The sequence below is a fragment of the Leuresthes tenuis genome, unplaced genomic scaffold, assembly GCF_036924035.1.
Source record: "Leuresthes tenuis unplaced genomic scaffold, fLeuTen1.0.hap1 SCAF_9, whole genome shotgun sequence".
Classification (NCBI taxonomy): Eukaryota; Metazoa; Chordata; class Actinopteri; order Atheriniformes; family Atherinopsidae; genus Leuresthes; species Leuresthes tenuis.
The window spans coordinates 16628961-16648723 of NW_027325363.1; the positions used below are offsets into that span (position 1 = coordinate 16628961).

The 19763-nt window shown below is 42.9% G+C and overlaps 2 protein-coding genes across 3 annotated transcripts in view; both read right to left on the reverse strand.

Moving 5' to 3' along the window:
- Positions 1-4059: 4059 nt before the first annotated feature.
- On the reverse strand, positions 4060-12708 carry LOC140314399 (NACHT and WD repeat domain-containing protein 2). The gene is made up of 10 exons (XM_072392569.1): positions 12503-12708; positions 12256-12344; positions 11481-11588; positions 10849-11043; positions 10458-10581; positions 9996-10141; positions 9433-9783; positions 9048-9149; positions 8015-8831; positions 4060-7444 (listed from the first exon to the last, which is right to left on the reverse strand). The coding sequence occupies exons 1-10, from the start codon at positions 12588-12590 to the stop codon at positions 4305-4307; spliced, it is 5160 nt and encodes a 1719-aa protein (XP_072248670.1). The 5' UTR covers positions 12591-12708; the 3' UTR covers positions 4060-4304.
- Positions 12709-12883: 175 nt separating this feature from the next.
- LOC140314403 (F-BAR and double SH3 domains protein 2-like) overlaps positions 12884-19763 on the reverse strand; it is a 58585-nt gene continuing 51705 nt past the window's right edge. For both annotated transcript variants that reach the window (XM_072392574.1, XM_072392573.1), the window contains 4 exons: positions 18616-18836; positions 17327-17519; positions 17131-17225; positions 12884-16385 (listed from right to left, as the gene is read on the reverse strand). In XM_072392574.1, the coding sequence (XP_072248675.1) occupies positions 16293-16385; positions 17131-17225; positions 17327-17519; positions 18616-18836 (602 nt within the window). In that variant the 3' untranslated portion in view covers positions 12884-16292. The remainder of the gene's footprint in view (positions 16386-17130; positions 17226-17326; positions 17520-18615; positions 18837-19763) is intronic.

A 19763-nucleotide genomic window follows, 5' to 3' on the forward strand; every position in this document is an offset into this window, starting at 1 on the left:
GGAATTAAGAGCTGTGTCACTTTCATTTTCAATTTAATTTCATACACGCTATGAGGTTTTGGATTTTTGCCATGTTGTTCCTTGAAAGTCTCTGTTGTTGTACTGGCTTCTTCAGTTAGTTTTGTGTCAGAGCCCGCAGCCGGATCTATGGAGAATGCACTTTGGCCAGTTTAGGTAGCTATGCAGATACGTGTGCAGGAGTAATTTGACACCCAACGGCATTCAGAAATCCAGTTTAACACAATATCAGTCAGACTAACATGTTTTAAAATGCTGGTTTTAGTCACGTTTTCACTATAATTCTGTTTTCTCACATCATATGAAAGAACCTACCGTTGCAAATAAACCTTGCTATCTTGACATCACTACATTTTCATCTTCTGGCGAGGGGTCTGTTATGGTGACAACTTTGACTTGTTTCTACTCTATGTGGCACCTCTGCTGCCTAACTTGGGTGGCAAGCTAAGATGTCACCTGAACATTTGTTGCTATTGAATTTTGAAGGAACTATACCGTAGTCCGATCGAGTTAAAACAAAATCCTCTAAATCCTCTGCAGTTTGTTCTGACGAATAACAGTTAGAAATGTGTCATAATGGAATATAATATACATACACATACTGTATGTTCATTACTAAGGCTGTTTAATTACTGCTGAACAATCCTGAGATATCCCCAGATATGCCGGGGGTCTTACTGAAACAGTAACAAAGCAGGATTCTTGGGACTTATATGTTCATTACAGTCTGTTTCCCCCCCTCCAACCCGAGGCCCGATTCATACGATACTTATCTTATCTCTTTTTTTTTTGACTCCACACTGCAGGAACTGCAAAACATTGTAGTTCATCAAACTTTAAATAGGTGCTATAGATGTTTTGCAAACTATCATAATTGGTGGAGTGGATGTTGCTGTACTTCCAAGTCACTTTTCACCTGAATAATCTTTCAACTTTAAAGGCATCAACAGCCTGCTGTGCTTAACAATTAAACAGCAGTGACTTGATCATGACAGAACATCAGGTAATAACATAACAGAAAAGCAGTGTTGGAAAACCACTGACTTTATATGATGTAATGAAGATTTATTCTTTAAAAATTCACTGTCGATCTCTGGTCACCAGAATGCCCTGTGGGTGTAGGGCAAGCCGGCCTTTTTGGGCAGAGACACTCTGGGCAATCTCCTGCTGGGAAAACTTGTGACTGTCTGTTCTACCCCATCATATGAATTGGATGCTTTGTTTACCGAAACTCATCAGAGGAGCAATCAGAGGAGCCAAAATAAGGATTTTTCTCCAACCCTGGCCCCAACTCATACGGTACTTAAGTGTTGGCAGCTTCTTTCCTAAAAACAAACCTTTCCTATCCTGAAATGAACCATTCTGTCATTTATACACATGATTTACCCAACTAACCTAGCTGTAACCTCCTTAAACCCCTCCCTGAGACTTTTACAGCCATTACTGACTGTCTGCCCCCCCCCCATACACTTTCAACCATTTTTCAGTTTCTCTTTCCTTTCATGAGTAAAACTCCTCTATGAGTCAGCTCTTTGATGATGAAGCATTTCTAGTTTATAGGCCAGGTCAGGATAAAGAATAGATAAAAAATCTATGCAGTTATCTTAAGTATTGCAACTCTGTGTGAATAAAACCTACATTATACTGCTGATAATTATATATATAATTATATAATTATTCTCACTTGGTGAGAATCATTTCTTGAATAGTATTTTTTAAAAACTATAGACTCTATTATAATTAGTGGACAATAACTATTAGCCATGGCCATGGTTAACTGAGGACAGTTAAATGAAGACTTCAGCTCAAGTCAGTAATCAACATTAGAGGTTAAAAATCAGTTATGAGGAAACCAAATTAATCAGAGACTGAAGTATTGCAAGAGAACCCAGGTTTATCATGAGATGCAGAACATATTACAAGGTCACATGGAGAACAATCCAAAGAAGTAAACCGAACCAAAGCACAGAAAACATGATATGATTTGATAGGAATGATTATATGATTATATGTATATATATATATATTACAAGATAAAAACATATTCAGAACAAACAGCTATGATATGTAAAAATATATAGTGTCCATATTATAAATGAACTACTTGCAGTGATAATAGGATTGCTATTCAAAGTAAATAATATGTTACAGAATATGAAGATGACCTGATGTATGATATGAAATAGCAAAATGGTACAATACTGTACACATTATATAAAGCTGTGATATGGAGTATAAGATATGATTAGAATATTAAAGATATTAAAGGATGCACGTGTACAAATGATATTTGACACACAAAAACATAAACAAATGGATTAAGATAAAGACATGTTGACCGTGGCCATATAGTGTAAAGATTCGGTTGAACTGAACTGTAAATGTCAGTAATTAACACAGGAATGTGGAGGAAAAACTATAATCTATTCTAAAATAAAACACAAACCAACACAATAAAAAATAAAGTAAAAAAAAAGGATACATACCTGTTTCAACAAAGTAAAATAGGAAGAAAATATGTTTTGAAATCACTTTGTTTTGATCGTGTAAAATGTCCACGAAATAAATCATAGGTAACTATGAGAAGAAATTTTTGAAAGATTTACACGAGCTAACCTTTTCCAAGGTCTGTAGGAGCCGATAGGATACAAAACAGAATAGAGCAACAACATAAAATATTTGAAAATGAAAACATTTCAAAACGACTTGAGGAAAATGTCCATGAAAATATTTTAGGTAGGAATTATTGGTGTAAATCTAGATGTACACAAGACTGACCCTCTTCCAAAGTATGCAATTGTCTTGAAATTTGAAATAAAACATAATTTATGTAAATACTGTAAATTTATGTAAATATAAACTCAAATTGGCAGGAAGGCTGCAAGATAATAATACAAAAAAATTAAGTAACTATGTGGAATATTTACAACAGATGGACTTGAAAAAGTGCCAGCTATTACTCTCCCACAAATGTTGGAAATCCTCTAATTCTCAAAGACACATTTACAAAAATGAAGGGAAAGTCCTCCTGATCCATCGTGTTTCTGTGTGGTTCTGTGTGCAGGTTGAAGAATAGATCTTCTTAAGTGGGGTTCTATAGAACACATGTAATGCATGGCTGAATGAACCTTTCATTGTAGCGGCGTTGTTTTTGCTACCCAACATTAGCTCATCTGAGTGACCCACGTAATTACCAAAACAACGTAGCCACATTAACGATTCATGTAAAAAAAGAAAAGAAGACCTCACACTTTGTTTAAGTTCCAGTACAGACACGGATGTGGCTTAAAAATGCTATTCAAAATTCCAAAAAAGAAAAAGCCTGCTGCTTTCATATTTCATATATACCGTATATATATATATATATATATATATATATATATATATATATAAATAAACAGCACACATCACAGCTGTTTTTTCACTTCTGAGTTATGACAACACTTCAGGAGACCACCTTTGTCACTTCCTGGTTGGTTTAGACAATAACATTGCTTGATTTGCTTTAGAAATGGTTACGCTTAGGTTTGAAATGATTACAGATTAATTACATTATTTCTCATAATGCAATGGTTACCTTCCTTCATAGGAGCCTTTTTTACACTTCACATGCAGTTGCTCTCATAACCACCAGTTGATGAGTATCTTTCGAACATAATTATAGGTCATATAGACTGGATGCATGACCCCGTGGGCATGTTTTGGGGAGGAAGACAGTCACGGATTCATCCAGCCGACTGTTTCGTCTCTCTGCTGTGGCTCATTTTGTTGATGAAATTGACAGTAGACATCGCAAGTGTTAGACTGACGTCACAGATCATTCTCATTACCAGGCCTGTTGCAGGAAAGGGAAGCACAAGTTGAAGCATCTTTGTTAAAACTCGATAAGTTCGTGCGAATGGGTCATTGTTGTGTTTAACAAGAAACAGACAAAATTAGGCAAACTCTTTTATTCGATAAAACTTCTGCAAACTCTTTTATTAGAAACAAAAGTGACAAACTCCTCTGTGTCAGTGATAGGCACTATTCTGTAAATAAAGTATACATTTCATTCTGACAAATGCTCAAATTGTTCAGTTTTTTGCAGTGTGGTGATAATCCTTATGAACTGAGACCTGCTGAAACTAAAACAACATATAAGACATATGGAGGTGAAGTTTAGTCTGAAAACTCTTTTTTTTGTTCTTGTATCAATATATGAGACACATGTGCACTTTGTGCTCTGTTAAATTCAACATCCTATGTATTTTACAGCAGCAGTTCTTAGCTAGAGTAAGATGATAGCCTTAAGACCATGAAACATTGGGTTTAGCTAGAGGAAGCCAGCTGATTGGTGCGCTGTCAAGGTTTTGTCTTAGCTGACCTTTAAAATTCTCCTCGTCTCTGATTAAGTCTTGTTCGTTGATCGAAACATCTGTAACAGAGTACACACCCACAGACCCGTCCACAAAACCCACAAACACACTCTGCCGCTCACTCATAGCCAGAGTCGAAGGGTTCTTCAACATACACACGCTGCCTATTCTCTCGCCATCTGAAAGCCGCGTCACTGAGAGGACGGACCCTGCGTGCAGAGAACAAGCACAGCTCCTCTCTGAGGTGGCGGAGTGGGATATGTGCGCAACATAACATCCGGTTTTGTCCAAGCAGGCTTTAATGACAGGACCCTCAGCTTTGAATGAGCAGAGTCTGAACCGAGACAGGTCTAAGAGGTTGATAGAGTCATTATCAGTGGACAGTAGGGCGTAGCTCCCATGAGAGGACATGTGGAAGTCTTGTGGCTGACAGTGAAACATATGTGGCAGGTGAAAGTGCCGGCACACCGTCTCCTCCGATACCTTCCAGGTGTACACTGCCCCCGACGCAGCCATAACCACCACAAAGTCCGGGTGTCCTGAAAGCGTGTGGAAAGCGATGACACGCTCGGAGTTCACCACACAGGAGAAACGCTTGCTTATTGAGCCCGACCACAGGCTGGCAGCCAGCAGGTCTCCTCCACGGAGACCAATGAGGAACGTGCTCTCAGGCGACACCTGGGCGTCAGACAGGTGCAGGTGTACGCTGCACACGATACCTCCATGCGCCATCTTCCAAACGCGGGAGAGCCCTCGTTTAGAAATGCTCACTCCAAAATGACCATTCGGGGTGATTAGGATATCTGTGGCTAAGCTGCCGCTGATCCGTACAATATTCTGACCCGTTTCTGTCAGCCAAATGTAAACGTCCCCTGCTGAGAGTGACACGAGATGGACACGGTTCGGAGACAGCTGCAGTTTGTCAACAGGGCCGCCATGCAAGAAGCAGGCCTCTGGAAGTCCTGTGTCTGAACTCCACCTCCACACTTTCTCTGACTGGTCTGTCGTGTAGAACAACTTTCCTGTTTGGTCAATCACCAGTTGTTTGACTTCGCTGGCCATTTTTGGAGCTGTTCCTGCAGTAACGATCATCTCAGAGTCCCACGCTGTCAAGCAGCCATCACGACTGACACAGATGATGTCCGAGGTCGTTTTGAGGAGTGTGTGGGGCTGCGTATTTGTTTCTAAAGAGAGGACACACTTCCCTGTGCTGACCCTCCACACCAAGACGAGTGTACAGGTGTCAAATAAAGCCAGGAAAAGGTGTCCGTCGTGGGCGAGCAGAGCTTGAGTGAAGGCTCGCCCATGTGGAGCCAAGAACCGATCCCAGACTTCCCAGTTACATGTATCCCACAGTGTCACCTGGTGGGCTTGACACACCAACAGCGTGTTGATTTCCTGAGAATAATCGGTGCTGAGGATGTCGTTAGATTTACCCTCATTAAGGGTTTCTTTAACAAGTCTGGGCAGTTTTGTTTTGTCAGAAACATCCCATAAGGCTACACTGCCCGCACTGTCAACACATGCCATCCTCCACTTGTCCTCACAGAGGATTATCAGAGTAATTGCGTTAAGTCTTGAGTTTGAAAAAGTGCCAAGCAAACTGCTGGTGTTGATGTCAAATATGGACACAGTGCCATCCTCCTGTCCACAGTACAAACAAAGGCTATCAAAGGAGAAAACCAAACAGGTCACACAGCTCTGACATCGGAAATGAGTCGAGGTTTCACTGGAGATGTCAAACACACTGACAAAGCTCTCATTTTTCCACCACATACATAACTTTTTCGGACACGCGACAAATCCCTCAATTCTGTTTGGTGTTCGGTTTGACGCAAATCCAATTTTCAGCGAGTCTTTAACCTCTAAAAACCTGCCTGGGCCTGTCACATCCCACACAAAAAGCTTGTTGCGTTGTGCTGATAGCAGCAGGAACGGGCCGCTACTCTTCACTCCTGCAAACTTCAGCTCCATCTGCTCGTGGCTTAGTGACAGTTTGACTACCTCCCATTCAGAGCCTCTCCAAATGAAAGCAGAACCGTCGTCCATGACCTCCGCTACGACCCCACATTCCGTACCAGCAGTTTCCTTAACGCAAATCTCCCTGGTTTTGTCATCATGCTTTAAACACTGAATTGGGGGGACGGAATAGGCACTAGGACAAATTGCAACTCCTAATCCTCTTCCATTCTTGCTGCTTTCCTGTCTGATATCTCTGATATAACCCTCAAGCGCAGGAAAGACCTCCAGATAAGGGAGAAGGCTTGTCTCCATCACTGTGGGAAGCTGCAGGGGTGAGCTCCTCAGGAAGCAAGCAGAAGACTTCAATGTGCTTGCTAGAAGCAGTTTTTCCCTTAAAAACTGAAACTTGGACAAGCCTCCATCCCTCTCCAACATGCCAACCAGATCACCAAGAAGACCAGCTTGAACCATAGCCCAATGAAACCCAAAAGACAGTAACAACCCACATTCCAGCTCCTCTAACCTGCCACTTTGCTTCATGTGATGAGGCAGTTCTAGGACTTTTCTCATGTTCACTCGACCTACATCTGTGGAAGACGGGAAGTCAAATGGTTGCCTATCTGCGTCAATGTTTGGTTCAGATGAGTGGTTTCCAAGTAGTAGTTTCCAACTACCACATGCCCGTCGGCCACTAAAATAGTCCGCCATTTCTGAGTGAATCTTCCTCCTCGCCTTATCACTATCTAGATACCTCTTAGCTACGACTAGCTTGAAATGCCTGCTCACCCAAAACAAAACCTGCGAATCTGCAACTGTTCTTTTGATGAGAAAGCTCTTTAAATCCAAAAGCAGTCTCTCCACATCGACTTGCATGGCCTTTATTTTAGGGGCAGGGTCCCTACTGTGACAGAAGTAATCAGCTAGACTGACATCATCACTCGAGAGCAGATCCGCGAGCTCAGCCTCGGTGAGCCCGGTCCGGGAGAGGGTGAGATAAGAGGCTGCACGAGCCGTGACAGAGGAGCCATGTCTCTGCTCGAGTTGATCCAGGAGCGCAGAGATGGATGAGTGAACGGCATCAGGGAGAGACGACTCTGTCACATCTGAATCTGATGGGATCAAAAGAGACGACAAGAGAAATGTTGGGATTTGGAAGTGTTGATAACAAAGAAAGTGTCCTGCAGTTAGGCTTCACATGCACAGCTTTGACATAAAGTTGTCCAAAGTGTGTTTTGTTTCATAGCTTTATATTGTTTCCCTCTTCAGTCTTAATACAATCCTCCACAAGGTCAAACCAAGACCCTTTTTTTGTTAATGTATTGAAAACATCGGACTGTAATATCCTATTTACATAAGCATCATGACCCTTTGTTATGGGCAAAGGTAGGGACCAGTTAGGAGGATAATTCCCAAGAAGAATTCAGGTTGCCATTGTTGGGATCTAACCAAGTAAGCGATCAGTTTGAATACTTTTAGGATATTTCAGTCCAACATCTTTAATAAATGTACAAAAAGACAAATCTATAAACCACGTGATAAATCCGCCTGCTCTGGGAAATAATGGATTTGCATAACAATGTAGTGACATTGGAGGACGATGAAAGACTAGCTCAGTTGCTTTTGGTCTTGCTGTTGTTGATTCTAAAATGACAAAAGGGCATTTTTGGTATCAGCCATACCAGAGTGCCACAGCGAGGTGTGTGCATGCAGGAGTCGAGCATAGAGCGGCAGACCACAGGAAGTCAGTGCCCGGTTCACCAGCGCTTGCTGCCCTGACGTCACCCTCCTCCCTGAACTTCTCAGCAGTGACGCCAACATCTTCACACACTGTTTCCTGTCAGCAGATCCCAGCTGCACACACACATACCCCGCATCCTTCTCGCTGCCCTCAGATACACTGCGAGGACGCCGGCCTTGTGGGTAATGTAGTTTAATGTCTTGCAGGAGCTGTGCTCGGCTTGAAGCAACTGTGAGGATGAGTTTGACATCGGGTGGGAGGGGGGAGGGGAGACGTCTGATTATCTGAGCCCCAAATTTGTTTTCGAGTTGATCCAAGCCATCAAGGATCAGAACAAGAGGCTGTTTCATGGAGGGGAGGAGGGTGAGGAGGGATGCAAGATGGTCTTCAAGTTCAGACAGACAAATGTCAGCTTTAATGACAGAATTAAGTCCTCTAGAATCTGGACGTGGTATTGTGCTGACGTTGGGGTTGCGGTTAGAAACATCGTCTTTGGTGCTGCTTTCATGGGGAGAATCCAGAACAGATGTTGGTCTGCAGTCGGATATATCCTCTGTGGAGTAAGGGATGAAGCTGGGATCATCTGGATCACTGCCGAGGCAGAAGTTGGGATCCTGCTCAGAGGAAGACGGGTTGTCATATCTGCTAGCTATTTGACAACACAGGTTGGAAAGAAGACGCTTTGGAGATGTGTTGATCGACAAATGGCAAAAACAACTGATCACCACAGGATTGCTGTCTGTTAGCCAAGACTTTATCTGTGGAGAGAGATAGAAGTTGTTTGTATGTTATCAACATCATGCAGTACAGATATCTGCAACACTGTCACTAGATTTGAATTATTTTTAAATAATACTGGTGTTATTTATTCAAACAATGATAAAAAAATAAATAAAATGGTGAAAATGCAGGTTTAATTTTAACTGATCAAAGGCAGCATAAAAAGTATCCTTTCACATTTAATTTAAACCTACCCACTGAGTGCAGTGTGCTGCCAACACTGTCTTCCCTGTGCAAGGGCCCCCTGTCACCACTAGTGGGCACTGTTGGTCTCTCTGCTCCACATAGGCTCTGACCTACAACCAATGAGAGTAAAACCAAGGCTGCTGCAGTGACTTTCAAGCAAGCTTCACAACAGAGACATAACAAATAAGAAAATATCCATGATTAGGTTTTAAACTGGCAGAAGAAATTCAAGATAAAAATGTAATACTATCCACTGAGCCGCCACAGGCTACAAGCTGCAGTTTCAATGAATGCAAAACAGAAGCAACCATATTTACACCACAAGCAGTTACAAATCTGGCATTTCATTGCTGTTTCTTGGAAAATCATCATGGGAAAGAGCCTCATTCTGACCTTTTCCTCCTCGGGCTGAACAACATCATAAAATTGAGAGAAGATGCTGCACAGCTGCTCCTGCTCGGCTTGCTCTCGGGATAACGCATCACCAATGCGAGCATCTTCTCTGGGCTCTGGGCTGTGAGTCAACATCACAAGATCTGAGAGCACTTGCTGGCACAGAGACTCAGCGTAGCTCCGCCTCCTGGCTGTGGTGTAACCATGACGAGGGTCACACTCAGTTGTCGTGGTGTAGAGTAGAAGTTGGCAGGATGTTACAAGTCCAGGGAGAAAGCTGTTACACAGCTCTGATAATAACTCGCCGCGGGTGGGTGCTGTCCTCAGAGTGGTTTGATCAGATGTTTCGGCCTGAAAAAAAGAAAAGGATTAGTTTTAATTTACCTAAATCTGTATTCTTTTATGTCATGGAGTACTGCGTAGAGTAGAGGGATGGATGTTTTACATAAACCCTTTAAGTGTGACTTGCCCTGTAAGAACATTTCTACATCCTGTTTTTAGAAAAGTAAACTAAATGAAAGTGAGAGGACAAACAGATACCCTTAAAAATGCACGGTTTTTACCTCAGAATTTGGCTGCAGCTGTGAATCCAGCAGCCTTTTTTCTCCGTCTTCTTTCGCATTGAGGACCCTGTGGACATAGACCACGCAGCGGCTGACGACATCCTGACGCTCCCTGCCCAGAGCGAAACGCAGATCTGCATCAAGGGCTGGAAATAAAAGGCAAATTGTGTATTAAAGCCCTACTTCTGTCAACAGATAGCAGCTGGACGCTCCCTTCCACCTTCAAGCTTTGGCGCAGTTTGGTCTGGAGGAGGCAGCCCAGGACACACTCCAGCTTGTCTACTGTAACTGAGGGATGACTAAAAAAAATTTCTGGGAAGGTCAAGAAGGTCTAGAGAAAGATGGAGTGGATTCTCAAGATTTCAGCCTCCGTGACCTGATTCTTGGATCAGTAATAATTGAGAACGGCACGATAATCCAATCAAAAACAAAGTCCAGTCAGACACAAAGCATTTGCCTCACCTGATCTGTAGAAACAGTGGGCTCTCTCTGAGCTCATAAGGCCGCTGCGGACACACAGACTCGCAGCGGTCTGAAACACCTTCATCAGCTCATCTTCCTTATCCTTCACGTTGCTCTCCTCTGCCTGCAGAGCAGACAAAATGAAAGCACTTTTTAGGGAAAAGCAGCACAGTTAAAGAGTTCGAGGAAAATGTTTTTTCCATGCAACTCACATCTCACATCACATACAATACTGTAGATGAAATGTGATTTTATCAAACAATCCAAAATGAATCGCAAGGTTTTATCATTTCATGATAAAAACTTCTCTTGCACATTCAACAGGAGCATTAATCATAGTTCATTATTCACAAAGGAGTTCTGAAAATCAGACAGTAAACAGTGTTATCACCAGCGGACTGCAGCGGTGTGTATGTGGTCTGAGGCAGTAGGAGGCAGGGATGGTGTTCTCGTCCCGCCGGTACGACCCCTCCAGCTCCTGGGTGCAGGCGCCCACCCGTTGGCTCTCCTGCAGCAGCAGCTGGTACTCTGACACCTCCACCTGGGTGGGCAGACTGGCTGTGCCATACTGATGTCCTACCAGAGCCTGCAGCACCACCATGTGGACACAGGTGGAATGGTAAGCAATGATCAGTGCTGACGAACAGACAGTTTTTGGATTTAAGAGGACGACAGAGCAACATTTATTTGTTTTTTGGGGGGGGGGGGGGGTTTAGAGGAAGTAAACTACTTGTTTTGGATGTTCCAAAGCAAACTGGCTTTCTCGTTATTGGATAATCTCTCATCCGCAGTGTGCACCTCACAGCTACAAAAGCCTTTTGTTTTAAAGCTTTTAGAACTAAAAGCCTTCAGAAATCCATTTACACAGCACCTGTCAATTGAGAGTTCATGCGTGAGAATACAGAGGTGCTGATAGTCTTTTAGAGCTGCATCTAATGCCTGTTCTGCTGAGAGATTGTCTGCGCTCCCGTAGGTTTTAATATGTGTCATCTAGTCATGTCTCAAGATCGGGGGTTTATTTACCAGTAAAAAAGGTCCGGCTGAGCTTTCTCTGCATTCCTCAATCAGCTGCTGTCTGGTGTTTTCATCTGGCCAACAACTGGAATCACTGGACTCAAAGGGGTCTATCACCTGCAGAAACACACACACACACACCATTTGAGTCGAAACAATCTGGAGGAGGGATGACTGAGAATCGGCCACACGCTGTGCATGAGTAAAAACTAACACACAATACAGCTGCTCATCCTTTGTTTTTCAAATCTAATTTAGCGAAGTCGAGTAGAGTTGACTGCACCTTTAGTGGAGTGGCCTCAGGCGGAAAGTGTGAAAGGATACTGAGCACACAAACACACACACACACACCACTGTTGGCAGTGAACAAGTGAACATGTGAGTGTTTTTAAGATGGACCCAGTAGATAAATGAGGTTTACTGAAACTTACATCTATTTCTTTCTTTTCACTCCCATGAAAAACAGACGCACATTTCAGTCGATCACCAAGTGGGAGGAATAGCAACCAAAACTGAGAACACCACAAAAAAATTGAATCAAACTGCTGCAGTTTAAAAGTAAACCCATTCCCAAAGTTTCCAGTGTGGATGAATGCTCCTTTTTGAGAATGAGTTTTGAAGTATTTGCGCTCTTAGATTGGAGCCACAGCTTCTTCATCTTCCCGCAGGCAGTTTATGGGGCCAAAAGGACAGACAGGATCCAAGACCAAGTTTCCTGTCCCACGGCAATCAGCAAACACTCACATTCTAACCGCACCTAATGAGTGTTGCAGTGAGTACTCACCCTGACATCCAGACCCTGCGAGTGTCTGCAGTGCTCTCTGAACTTAGGGAACACGCTCTCTCTGAGAGCTCTGCGCTCTGCTACGCTGTCTGTACAGAACACAAACACAAACAGGAAACATCTCCAGAAAACAGCATGATCAAAGAGGCCTAAAATGACATGCACAATGTTTCTTGTTTTTTTTTTGGTGGCGCTGTCACAAAATCCAACGGATTCTTTAGTATCATGAATTATTCACATACTGTACCATGCGGGTTGGAGCAGAGATAGATTTTCACACAGGACGAGCTGCGGCCGGAACGTGAAGGCGAACAGTCTTTTCCTCTGGAGCACATAGCAAATGAACAGCTGTTGTCGAATCCAGAGAAATAAAGGAGGAAAACTTATAGCAGGAACATATTCAACAGCCAAGACGGACGGTTAACAGCTTCTCCTCTGCTGGTGTTCCTCTCAGGAAACTCTGGCCTCGGGGTGTTTATACACTGTTATTATGATCACGCCCATTTCTAGTTACTGGAACATCTGCACAACACACACACACATCAATCACACTAATTCTTTGTTGTATATATCATTCATACAGACAAAAATACACACGATTACCGCAACAAAGTGACAGACACAGAGCTTTTTAATATTTTTTTATTAACATTTGTACACAATAAATACAAACTTTATTTTTTTTTTTTTTTGTACAGCCAATAATAATATGCTGAAAGACTTTAGCGCCTGTTCTCATTATTGTCACCATGGCAACAGTCTGTGAAGAGAGAGGCCAGTCGTCCCACCACATCGCTCATAACGGCAGCTGCGCTGCTCCGAATTCACGCATGAAAAATGCAGAATCATATAAAACATAAAAAAAAATGAAAACACCAAGTAATCAAACACTGTGGTGGATCAAAGAGGCTGTCGAACAGAGAGAATAGACATGTTCAAAGTGGCGATTAGCAAAAAAACAAAAAAAAAACAAACGTACAAAAAATGTTTTAAGTGTCAGAAAGATGGAATTTACGGATGTTGCTCAAAGAAACGCTCAACTTCAAAAACAAGCTTAAAAGCCATCAAATAAGATCTATCTCAAAGAGAAGAGGCTGCTTTCGTCACGCCGCCATAGGTCAGGTCAGTGCTAGTTCCTGCAGCAGCAGAGGGGCAGCGGTGTGCATCCGCGAGGGTAACTGCCTCCAACAGGCTTTGCTTTTTGTTCAGCGGGGGGAGCCACGCAAAATACGGTTTCATTTTTTTACCATCCTCTGCCTCGCAAAGAGGAGACCAATCCGTTTGAACCGAGATTAAGACTTTTCTTCCTTCTTCTCTTCCAATACTAAACAGTAGTATACTGTTTACTGTATACTTAGAATAAAATACACTTAGCAGGTGTAGTAACACTCCATTGTGGCCAATGGAAACAATGACTTTGAACTGCTCTGACCTGAGCTTCAGTTGCACTGTTCAACTTTCCACACTCGAAAACAAAGCAAATTTGGTATCTATTCTTGAGTCAGAGGTGCACTTTAACTTGAGATTTACTCAAAGCTCGAAATGCAGCGAAGAACCGAGGCACGTCCTCAAGTCCTCGAGAGCTGAATCAAAACTCCTCCACTCTCTTATAAACAGCCACACTCTGGAACGACCGGGCCCACCTTGAATCGAAATAAAAGATCTTTAAAAAAAAAAAGAATAAACCACGCTCTCTCCATGACTTCATTCAAAACATCCTTCTTTGTAATTTCTTTTAGACTGCATAAATTAAGGAAAACGCCCAATGACACCGGCCACAGTCTCTCCAGCTCTTTGGAAGAGTAAAGATTATTTATTGTTTCCTCCTTTTTTTAAGCATCGAGTCAATATGAAAAAATATGAAAGCACTCTGCTGTCTGCATTTGTAGCTACTGTGATTCACCTTCAGACTCAAACCATGCTGATGCCGTGTGAGGGTAGTGCTACTTTCCAGGGAAGGTACAAATAAATAAAAGTGCTACGCTGCCCTTTAGGCAAGGAGTTTTAAAGGCTTGAAGTGTACACGGGAGGGAGATTTATTGACTTAAAGCAGAAAAAGATTTGTCATTCTCCAATCCGTTTCATCCGGCCTGATATATTTGCTTCTTTCCCCATCACTACTCAAACCTGAAATGCAAGACATAGAAAAGACAGGGCTTGACATCAAGTTGGAAAGGTTGACTTTTTTTTTTTAGTCTCACACTCACACCACCTTAAAAATACCACCATTGAGTGCCGATGCATGTCAAGTAATCAAGGACGTAGGGCATAGCTCAAAGGAACAAGGTTATAATGGAACAAAATCAACGAGAGAGGAGACGTGACCTTTCGGGATTAACTGCTCGTTCTGTGCTTCTGGTCCAAACTTGTTCTCGTATTCAGTTTAATTCTACGTGAAAGTCTGTTTTCTCGCCACATCGAGAACTCCAACTGTTTCGGTGCCTTTAGAAAAAAGAAAGAAAAAAAAAAAAGCACCAGCGGCCTTCCTCGATCAGCCATCCGAACAGAACCAGAGAAGATATAACAACGTGTGTGTAATATACTGTAACTGTATGTGTGGATATTATAGCCACTGATTCACACGGACTTGTCCATCGACAGAACAAACATCAGAGACTGAGAGACGGAAAGGAGGGATGGGAAGAGAGGTGAAGACAAGAGCAGAGGGAAGGATCCAGCCTCCTTTGGCTCCAGTTCTTCTTCCACCCTCTCCCCTCCTTCTCTCCTTTCATCTCTCCTTCTTGCTGTATATACAACGCCCTTTCAGTATATGATGAAGATAAAAACTTCCACTACATAGCATAGCAGACAGGGTATTCCATTCAGCTGAGATAGTCTATATGAAACGCTGTGCATAACCATTCCTATGACAACAGTAATGTACTGTACTAATACACATTAAATACGTATGATAATGATCATATATGGCGCGGGAAGGGCTTGGAAGGGGACACTGCGTCCACACACACCACCAAGTTTCTCTGTCCATATACTTCAACCTCCCACTGCACCCCAAAACTGGACACACTCGGCAAGTTTTTTGTTTTTTTTTCACTCGTTCCCTTTCATTTGGCCTGGTTTTCATGGAGCCCAAACATTGACAAAATGGAGCGAAAGGTATCAGACACGTTCCCAAGAAATAGTTGGTGACCCGAGGTTGAAAGCCAAGCGATCTTCATTACTTTTTATCTGCTGCCAGCTCTCGTTTTTACCATTTCTTTCTCAACGGAGGACCGTGTTGGGCTCACTTTGTGTCTCATCTATGCACGTCATAAGCTCACGGACCTCTTTACCTAAAAGCTGATTCATTAGGGATGCCTGCGAAACCCAAAAGGTTGTGAACAAGCTGTTTTAAAGTCATCTCCTGAGTGTTTTCATCCACATTCTTTCAGGAATGGTTTTACATCACATATTCATACCGATACAAGTATTTTATCTAGTTGCATTTTTGAGTTGTCGGAGAAGCTTTCACTACATTTTATCAGTTTGGGACTCCAATACTTTCCTCATACCTCATGAATAATTGTTAGCAAAAGGGCGAAAAAAGGAGAAATGCAGCAGAAGAGATAAGTTGTCTTACTCATGTTGTCGTAAGCTTAACAAGACTAAATCAAACTTGCCAAATCCATCATCAAGTGCTCCTCACGGTCCCCCTCAAAACATTCTTCTTCGTCTTCACCACACTCTGGTTTGCTGCCCAATGAGGTAAGGTTTTAAGGCCAGAGTGGAAGGAGAGGGGAGGGAAAAGAGGGAGGTGGGGACGGCTACTGCTGCACTTCATTAGGAAGCTAATACAGAGATTATTTAATTAGATACTCCGCCTTTATCCCGTCCCTCTGCTCTCCTCCTCGGCTCGAAGAGGAGAGAAGATGCGGAGCAGCTGGAAGGGTTGACGTGGTTCAGTTCAGTTTACTTCACATCGCTTTATTTACGCTCACTTCAGTTCAGAGCAGTTCAGTTCCCCCGCCTGTGGGTCTCGTCTTTCGTCGGTTTTCAGCCTTAGAGCGCCTGTAACCGCCTTCGAGCTCGTATGTCTGTCACACAAGCGTGATTTCCACCTCCTCTGTCTTGTCGCCCTTTTCCTGCTGCCGGCGGGGGTGCTGTTTGGGTGGAGGAGGAGCAGCTCGCACCTGTATCAGACAATCAAAGCATGTTCAATTTAAGTCAAAGAGAAGAGCCAAAGGGATGAAAGCTGATGTCAAGGCAATGACAGAGGTGGCCTACTTTTCAGCACAATGCTCAGTCCCTGATGTGGGACGCAGACATTTGATCACCAGACAGGTACCTTAAAGCTACGGAACACTTTTCCAACATTTACCGTCTTCTTTTCCTCGAGTTGTTTTTCTCTTCATCTTTTCACACAGTCAGTCAGGCTCATATTGGGGAACAACTGTACTCGCTTGTGCCACAACTACTGTGTTCTGTTAAACTCTGTTAAGTTCATTAGTTTCTGTTATATGAAAATGTTAGTTAGGTCAAATTCCAGACATCAGCGATACATACCCATTAAATCAATCCTTTGGTCAGTAAAAAATGTCCAAAACTCAGAGAAAAACACAGAAACTCGAGGTTGTTCTTTTCAGGGCTATAACAGACAATAACCAGGAAGTTTTCCATTCTCTCTCTCTGTTGTCTTGCTGTATTCAACCATGCCACTCATTCCACACAACCCATTTGTTATGAATAAATTTACCCAGTTATACCAGAGAAAAGAGGTGTACACAGTGTTTCAACTCTGGCAGTAATTCTTTAACGGATTAGGACGATTCTGTTGTTGCAACCTGAAACAGTGAGGAAAACATTGCCGATCCTACGTCATTAAAGGCTGAGCCTCGACATGACATTGACAATGACTCGAATGACTTTGATACTAACAGGTCGTAGTTTGCCCTGGCCTCCTTCGGGAGTGAATCGTAGCGGCTGAGTCTGAGCGAATCCTGGCGACACCGGACTCCTGTTAGAGCTTTGATCTACAGAGAGAGAGACAGAGACAAAAACATTCCCATAAAAACCCACAAAGACCTCTTTCAGTTTATGTGGTAATTGATAAAAGATGTTATGTATGTCGTACTATGAGAGGGCAGCTGTCCTTTGTGAGAGGAGGCCGGCAGGGGAAGCTTATGCTCCCCATTAAGTGCGGCGGAGGGGGAGCGTGGCAGAGGAGGCGGTGTGGACGTCTCGGGGCTCGTGAAAGGGCTGATGGGAGGCTGGTCGTACAGAGGAAGAGGCGGCAGAGAAGATGGCACCTTTAAAGATGGCGAGATCTACAGAAAGTGATGGAAAAAAAGAAAGTAGTCTCATACCTTGCTATGTCACATGAAGATAATATGAAACTGATGCAAACATTGACTCAAACTGACAAACATTGACTCAAACTGACAGGATAACTCATCGTCAGTTAACACAGGAAAAGCTAAACATTTTGGCCAATGGAAAAGTTTGGAGTTTATTGCTCATAGGAAGGTTAATAAACTTAACCTTAAATAAACCTTAATAAACTTAAACAGGTTTAATAAACTTAACTCAACTGCTTGAAAAAAGTAAAATTTGTTCCTGAGATAAAAGAAGGGAAACTGTAGATGCATTCACATGAATGTAAGAAAATAAAACGATGTAGGCCTGATGCATGATTTCTTCTATGTTCTATGTTCATCAGCTGGCGACTAGCTAATAAAAAGTATTGATGTGAATGTTAACTAATTAGGTGGTGGAACACTCAGCGGCTATAATCTAGTACAAAATTATGAAACTTTAAAAAGTTTACCATTAATAATTTACAGACATGCCCTTGGCTTTCTAAACACAACTTCACTGCCTCTGAATAACAAAACAACACAATGCAGTTTCCCCTGAACATCTAAATCTCTCCACTTAACACTTAAAAGATGCTAAAAGCTGCTGTGCTTATGCCCACAGGGCTTCTAGGAAGGGAGAGGCCGTATCCTTCCTGTTGCTGAACTTCTGCTGTAATAGGGCACCACTCAGTGCCACAGATAAGACCTTTTGGCCTGTGATTGCAGCGGTTTTATCGGCGTGCAGCAGGAACACGGCCGTTCTGATCCACTGTTTGTGAACTCTGGCCCTGCTGATAGATCAGCTGGACGACAGACAGGAAGGGAGGGGAGCCGTGGTATAAAGTGGCACAGCAGACTTCGCTCCAACCTTGGTATTTCTGCCCTGAGGAAAGACTGATAAGACTGAGTGTGCAGCTCAGCACTGACTGGCTGTTACCTAAGAAGCTTGCCTCCATCCTAAATCTGCCTTTTGACTTTTCCCTCTGAGATTGCTCGCGCCACATGCAACAAGCTTAACACTTGTCATTTCGTGTCTTATCTATGATTTGGGCCGGTGTCACTGTACCTGTGCGTCCCCCACCCCTCCCCCGCTGGTCTCTCCATTCTCCGTGAGATCTTCAACCAGCACGGAGGGGAAAACGCCCACCCGTCCGTTCAGCTCTCCCTCCCAGAAGCCGTCGTCTGTCTGAGTGTCGCGGTTCAACAGGCGGATCACAGCTCCCTCGGAGAAGGAGAGCTCTTCATCCGCCTGGCCCTCGTAGTCATAAAGTGCCCGGACAAACAGCGCTGCAGAGAAAGAGATGGAGAGGAAGCAGTCACACAGGAGGAATAATCATACTCTGAGACATATAGTTTAACGTCTGCTTTGCCCTCACTGTCATAAATAAATTGGTATACGTGGCCGGAGTGAGGGAGATGGAGAAAGGACACAAAGACGCAACTGTTAGTTGACAGGATTTCCTCACGTGAGAAAAAACAAGAGAACAAAAGAAAAGATGCTAAAAAGAAATGAGTCGAAGGAGATGGAAAAAGGACACAAGCAGGAAGGAAGTACAAAATCAGAAAAAACTGTTAGCAGTGAAGATAACAAGATGATAATCTAATGCTGTTTCTCTTTGTTGTTTCTCCTCCTTGAAACTTCTAAAACTATCAACTTTTTATCATCGGAAATAATCAATTCCGACATCATTTGCAGTCTGTGTTCCAGTCGGTCTGTCACTGCTTCCCAGAATAAATCATATTTAAAAGCGGCCATGAATTCAAACTCTAGGCTTTTGTCCAGCAATGTCATTTACTCTAAAACGAATAGATGATTTGTTTCAATGTTGGCTGTAAGTAGACTTTTAACACCCAAAACATCCATTTGGATACAACCTATCATTCTGGAGAAATGAATAAGTCCAAATCAGAGCTAAAGTTGTGCCCGTTTCAGTCAGTGTCAGCCACTGACAAGGCGGACAAATTACACACTGACATTACACAGCTGCTGAGCTTTGCTTTCTGTTTCAGTGGTCTCTGGAACAACTTTTCTTTAAACATACCCAGCTTTTAACTGAACTACGGCACCTAAGCGCTCGTAATTTGTTTCACTGTTTCATTTTACCTTGATGCAGCCATCGAGGGGCGACATCCACGTTCGCTTTTTCCAATAACTTCCGATTAAGCTACATCTGTATACGACTCAGTTGGAGCAGTAAAGAGAAAAATGACTCC

Bases quoted from the DNA above. Each gene is read 5' to 3' on its own strand.
- LOC140314399 (XM_072392569.1), bottom strand. From the start codon at position 12,590: ATGTGCTCCAGAGGAAAAGACTGTTCGCCTTCACGTTCCGGCCGCAGC. The intron at 9,784-9,995 runs GTAAAAACCGTG...TCTTTTTTTCAG, and splicing joins AGCTGCAGCCAAATTCTGAG to GCCGAAACATCTGATCAAAC. The intron at 9,150-9,432 runs GTCAGAATGAGG...CATTGGTTGTAG, and splicing joins TTCAGCCCGAGGAGGAAAAG to GTCAGAGCCTATGTGGAGCA.